General features: G+C 42.0%; 1 protein-coding gene across 1 annotated transcript in view; it reads left to right on the forward strand.

Annotated features, from left to right (window-relative positions):
- C5 (complement component 5) overlaps nt 1-5859 on the forward strand; it is a 156512-nt gene extending 150653 nt beyond the window's left edge. Inside the window, exons 40-41 of the mRNA XM_006865724.1 lie at nt 3248-3386; nt 5721-5859. Coding sequence (XP_006865786.1) covers nt 3248-3386; nt 5721-5859 — 278 coding nt within the window. The remainder of the gene's footprint in view (nt 1-3247; nt 3387-5720) is intronic.
- The last annotated feature ends 824 nt before the right edge of the window (nt 5860-6683 follow it).

Raw genomic sequence — 6683 nt, forward strand, 5'->3', positions numbered from 1 at the left:
ATACAACCTTGCTTGCTGAAAGTGAAGAGGACTTGAAACATTTACTGATGAAGATCAAAGAGCACAGACTTCAGTATGGATTGCATCTCAATGTCAGGAAAACAAAAATCCTCACCACTGGACCACTAAACAACATTCTTATCAATGGAGAAAAGATTGAAGTTCTCAAGGACTTCATTCTTCTTGGATCAACTATCAACATTCGCAGAAGGAGCAGTCAAGAGATCAGACAACATATTGCATTAGGCATATCTGCTGTACAGGAACTTCTTAAAGTGTTCAAGAGCAAAGATGTCAGCTTGAAGACTAAGGTGTGCCTGACCCAAGCCATAGTATTTTCAATAACCTCATATGCATGTGAAAGCTGGACAGTGAATAAGGAAGATCATAGAAGAACTGATTTCTTTAATTGTGGTGTTGGAGGAGAATACTAAAAGTGCCATGGACTGCCAAAAAAACCAGTAGGTCTGTTTTGGAAGAAGTGCAACCAGAGTTCTCCTTGGAGGCCAAGATGGCTAAACTTCGTATCTCATATTTTGGACATATTGTCAGGAGGGAACAGTTGCTGGAAAAGGATATCATGCTTGGTAAGATGGAGGGTTGGAGAAAAAGAGGAAGGCCCTCAACAAGATGGATCAGTCAGGTGGCATCATTGATGGAATCAAGTGTGGCAGCGGCAGTGAGGTTGGCCCAGGATCAGACATTGTTTCGTTCTGCTGTGCATGGGGTTGCTATGAATCTGTTCTGACTAGATGGCACCTGACAACAACAAGTCGGAACCGACTCCACAGCACATAACCACCACCACCACCATGGGGAGATATATAAATAGATACACAGGCTGAATGGATGTGGGAGGGAGAAGGGGAGGATATCCAGGAATATACAGAAGTTTTGACACAGGATTTTGTACATAAGGATTTACCTTTGCTGCAAGAATATTCTTGAATGTGGTGGAGCATACAGGGAACAAATTATGAAAACTTCTTAGACATTACCAAACACTTTAGGGGAATGATTTGCTGGGCCTGGGGGCTCAGGACCATGGTCTCAGGGTACACCATGGTCAAATGGTATAATGTAGTCCACTAAAACAGTGTTCTACATCTTACTTTGGTGAATAGTGACTGGAATCTCAAAAGCTCATAAGCAGCCATCTATTGGTTGATCCTTGTCCACAGGAAAGAAGAGTGGTGAAAACTGAAGGTACTTGGAAACAATTAGCCCAGTAGACTTATGGACCATGTGAACATTGCTCTCCACAACCCTGAGACTAAAAGAACTAGATGGTGACCAGCTACTATTACCAACTGCTCTGAAAGGGATCACATTAGACAATCTTGAATAGAATGGGAGAAAATGTGAAACAAAATTCAAAATCATAAAGATCAGGCATACTGGTCAGATAGAGGCTGGTGAAACTCCAAGACCACAGCCCTTGGTCACCTTTCAGGTCTGGAACTGAACTTGTCCTGTAGCTCAATTTTCAGCCAAGCAACACATAGGTATACAGCAGGAATGACAACCCTAATGAGGACGTACTTCATAGTATGGTCAACCAGTCAAGACAAAAGAGCAACATTTACCTAAGGCCAAGATTCAGAAGGATTAGGGAAGAAGGAGGAATGAGAACAAACACAGGAAGGAAATGGGATAAATGATGTTATATCAAGGGAACTGTAATCAAGACAAAATGAAGTGTCTAGTTTGTTGAATGTAAAACTGATCATCTGCTCTGTAAACTTTCACTCAATTCACAAGAAAAAGTTAAAATAAAATACATCCTTCAGTATGGATAACAACTCAATGTAAATAAAACAAAAACCCTCACAATTGGACCAATAAACATCATGATAAATAGAGAAAACATTGGTACTTGGATCTACAATCAATGTTCTTAGGAACATCAGTCAAGAAATTAAATGACATATTGCATTGGGCAAATCTGCTGCAAAAGACCTCTTTAAAGTGTTAAAGAACAAAGATGTCACTTTGAGAAGTAACATCTTGCCTGACCCAAGACGTTGTTTTCAGTTGCTGAGCTCTGGTAGCATAGGGGTTACGAATCGGGCTGTGAACCTTACGGTCAGCAGTTTGAAACTACCAGCCACTCCACAGGAGAAAGATGAGGCTTTCTGCTCCCGTAAAGATTTACAGCCTCGGAAACCCTGTACAGGGTCGCTAAGGGTCAGAGCCGACTCCATGGCACTTAACAACAACAACAACATGTGAATGTTAGACAATGTGAAAGTTGAACAGTGAATAAGGAAGACTGGAGAATTGATGCATTTGAATTATGGTGATGGAAAAGAACTTTGAAAGTACCTTGAATTCCTAGAAGAACAAACAAATGTGTCTTGGAAGAAGTACAGCAAGGATGGTGAGACTTCATCTTAGGTACTTTAAGCATGTAACCAGAAGGACCAGTTCCTGGAAAAAGACATCATGTTTGGTAAAAATGGAGGGTCAGTAAAAAAGGGGAAGCTCTTCAACAAAATTGACACAGGGGCTACAAAAACGGGCTTAAACATAACAATTGTGAGGCTGGCATAGGAGGCTGGCATAGGACCTCCATTCTGTACTGTGTGGGGTCACTATGAGTTGGAACCAAATTATAACAATAATAGCAATCTTTATGGAAACAGATTGTCACATATTTCTCCCATGAGCTCAGCTGGTGGATTAGAACTGCTGACTTTTAGGTTAGCAGCTGAGCACTTTAACTACTGTTTAGACCCTGTTTAGAATTTCTGAGGAGTGGCTAATGAGTTTCCGAGCAGTGGCTAGTGGGTTTGAACCATGGACCTTGTGGTAAGCAGTCCAGTGCTTATCCTACAGTGCTCCACCGGGACTCCTTCATAAAGATTGTTGTTGTTAAGTGCCATGAAGTCAGTTCTGACTCATAGAAACCCTATATAAGGTTTTCAAAGAGCAGCTGGTGGGTTTAAACCATTGACCTTGTGGTTCAAAGTCCAGTACTGATCTGATCCTACAGCACCACATCAGGAAGATTCCAGCCTTGGAAACCCTATAAGGCAGTTCCTCTGTCCTGTAGGATCATTATGAGTTAGATCTGACTTGAAGGCAGGGTTTTTTGTTATGTTGTTTTTTAGGTTAATAGCCACTAACCTTTCAATGTGACTTTAATTTGATTAGTAAATAGCCATGAGGAACCAGAAAGCATGAGGGAGTTTGTAACTGTGACATTAAAACATCAATTGGATAACCCTACCTGTGTGACTTTTAGGGGAAGCTGTTGCTGAGAAAGGCTCTGAAATAACCTTCATAAAAAAGGCGACCTGTGCTAATGCTGACCTGGAAAAAGGAAGACAATATTTAATTATGGGTAAAGAAGCTCTCCAGATAAAATACCACTTCAGTTTCAAGTAAGTCATCAACAGATTTGAATCTCTGGTTCGTTACAGGAGTGCCAACCGCATCTGTGCCCTTCAAGAGAGGGGTCTTGCCTTCTACTCAGTAAGAATAGTCAGGTGAGGTAGAGTTCCCATTGAGAGCTGAAGTTTAACATAGAAAAGAGGCTTGCTAGCAGAGATGTGGAGGGTTTAACATAACACTTAACACCTCCCCACCCCACCCCCACCCCATCTCCCCAAACAAAGGCTTTGCTGGGGTTTAAAAGGTTTGGGGTAGGGAAAAGACAGCATGTTTATTGGCAGGATTGTGGGGGAAATGGCCCATGGATTCATGCACTAGACTACAAAATTGGTTTGAAACGCAAGGTTGGTGGGTCAAGCTCACCAACTGCTCCTTGGAAACCCTACAAAGGGTCGCTATGGGTTGAAACCAACTCGATGGCACTCAACAACAACAAAAGCTAATTGGGTACCTGCACAGCGAATCTTCAAGATGGATTCCACTGCAAAGGTCTCTGATAGGAGCAGACAGAATTTATTCTGGAATGTCAGGCATGTGTGGTTCTTCTTATTCTGCCCCTCCCAGGGGCTTGCATTCTCCTCTGCCCCAGTTTACCTACAGCACTAGGTAAACCAGTCCGACCTGTACCATATCTCACAGGGAAGTAAAAGTATAGGAGTTTTATAGATGGTCTTAATGGCATGTCGCAAGATGCAGTTGCCCAACTATGACCCTGGACATGTCCTGCACGTTTTTACAATTGCCCAATGTAGGCCTCAACATTCCTCAAGATTTCAGTTAAAAAGTGGTTCATGTTTAATAATACCGATTTCTTGACCCTTTTTCCCCTTCTCTCATGGTTTTCCCTCCCAAACCTACCATGTGGTTGTTCTTAAGTGCCATCAAATTGGTTCCGACTCACAGTGATGTCAACAAACTGAAATGAGGGCTTGCCACCTGTCACTGTAGTCACTCACAGAGACGAGGAGAGCTCCAATCCAAGCTTTATTAACAGAAAGCCAGCAGTCTGCTGGACGCAAGAATCATTTCTCAAGACCGTCCTGTCCATTATGAAGAGCAGGCACATTATTACATTTGGATGTGCACTTAATCTATCTAAACATCAAGATAGCATTCACTGGGAAAAGGAAACAATAAATCAATAAATGTCCTCAAACATTTTACCTTTAGGGTCTCAGCTGCTTAATTCCTGAGATAACTATCTGGGTGGGTTTAAGCACATCCTATTCTCCTTGTCCTGGTCTCCTTCTAGGACCATAAGGTCATCTTAGCTAATTTATAAACTTCCTCATTTGCAGGGTTCTCATTTGAGACTTAATGACTAAACCGACTCCATTTTGTTTAGGTCAGTGGTTATTGAGTGCCGTCAAGTCGATTCCGACCCATAGAGACCCTGTTTAGGGTTTTTAAGGAGTGACTGGTGAGCTTGACGCACTCACCTTACAATTCAAACGTCTTTGCAGTCCAGCGCATTAACCCACAGCGCCACACCAGGACTCCATAGATCTATGCTATCAGTGACCCTATAGAGGGTTTCCAAGGAGTGGCTGGTGAATTTGAACCACTGACCTTGTGGTTCAGACCAATCTTGCAGTCCAGTGCTTTATCACACGGCGCCACACCAGGACTCCAAATTTACCATTGTTGTTAGTGCCACTGAGCTGGTTCTGTCTCATAGCAACCTTGTAGAGGGTTTCCAAGGAGCATCTGGTGAGCTTGAACAGCCAACCTTGTAGTTCAAACCAACCTTGCAGTCCAGCACATTAACCCATAGCACCACATCAGGACTCCCATATTTACTCCAAAATACTCTATATGTGTCCTATGTACCCTGCTTGTTACAACAACAAAAAATCATTATAAGTCTAAGAGAAATAATGAATTTAAAACATAAACTAATTTAAAACTATAAGCATCAAAATCATAGAGAAGCCTAGGGTTCAGCTGATAGATAAACCTGCCGAGAAAGTGAATCTGATGATGAATCCAAACTTGCTCATCTGAACTCCCTCTAACCAACATTCCTGTTCCCTCAGTGTGTTCTCAGAGAGCTTGTAAAAAATCAGCATTTTAGTTAAAAAAACAGACATGATAATGGACAGGACATCATTCCTGCCTTTAACAATAAGAGCCCTCAACAACTTCACTGTCCCTCAGCAGTTTGTGAACTTTCCCTGAGAGATGCTGATCCACAGGAGTTTGTCTGGCCACCTGGACCATGGGTACCTGAACAGGACTGGGCTCTTATGAAGGAAATCAAATATTGCTTTTCTCTATTTGTGACCATAATCACAAATGCTTTGCTTTTATTTTTTTCTTGGTAGGTACATCTACCCTTTAGATTCTTTGACCTGGATTGAATATTGGCCTACAGATGCAATATGCCCATCATGTCCAGCCCATTTAACTAATTTACAAGATTTTGCCGACGACATCTTTTTAAATGGCTGTGAACATGCCTGAAGAAGTTCAGCTGCACGGTTTCCAATTATGGACTCCTGTTGTTGAAGTGAATGTTGTTTTTATGTGTTGGGTATTTGGGGGTTTTGTATGTGTGTGTGTGTGTGTTTAACATTCACAGCTAGCCTAATTTGGAAAACTCACTTTACTTAGAATTAGTGGCATTTGCTTTTATTAAGACAACAATTTTAAGAGCTGTAACTTTCTGAAATAACATGGCCTTGGGGGATATGCAGACAGATACTCCAGGGTTATTGGACACCAGAAGCAATGAATTGGAACCTTTCCTAAAACCAACCACCCAGGAATGCTTGCTGGGGCCAAAACAACAGACCCATTGAAATGTAGTATCTTACAAAAACATGGCCTTTCCTTGGAAGAAAATACCAAGAAACAGAAAACCGATCATTAAAGCTTGACTTTGCTTTCAGAATGTGTTTAAAAGCATGTTATTTTTGCTAGGTTAGCTTCAACAACACAAAGTCAGGCAAATTGAAGGGGGGGAGGGGGGCGAGGCTACAGTAGAGAACCCTAACCCTGAGAAAGTCTAACCTCAGAGTCCTCAATCAAGTGAAAAGGTAGGAGTATGTCCTTCCTCCTTCCCTCTCCCCTCCTCTTGCAGCCCTCTGGGTGATGAGAGATCCCTCTATTCCTTTTCTCTCCTCCCAACTTACATCATTTCCCCAGGAACTTGCCCTTTCCGGTAATTGCTACATTGGAAAGCAGGGTCCATTTAGCAACCTGATGAAAAAAACTAAGTGGGACTATTGTTAAGTGCTTTCCAGTTGGTTCAGACTCATAGTGACCCTGTACAAGGTGTCTGAGAA

This window comes from Chrysochloris asiatica, unplaced genomic scaffold, assembly GCF_000296735.1.
Source record: "Chrysochloris asiatica unplaced genomic scaffold, ChrAsi1.0 scaffold00081, whole genome shotgun sequence".
Lineage (NCBI taxonomy): Eukaryota > Metazoa > Chordata > Mammalia > Afrosoricida > Chrysochloridae > Chrysochloris > Chrysochloris asiatica.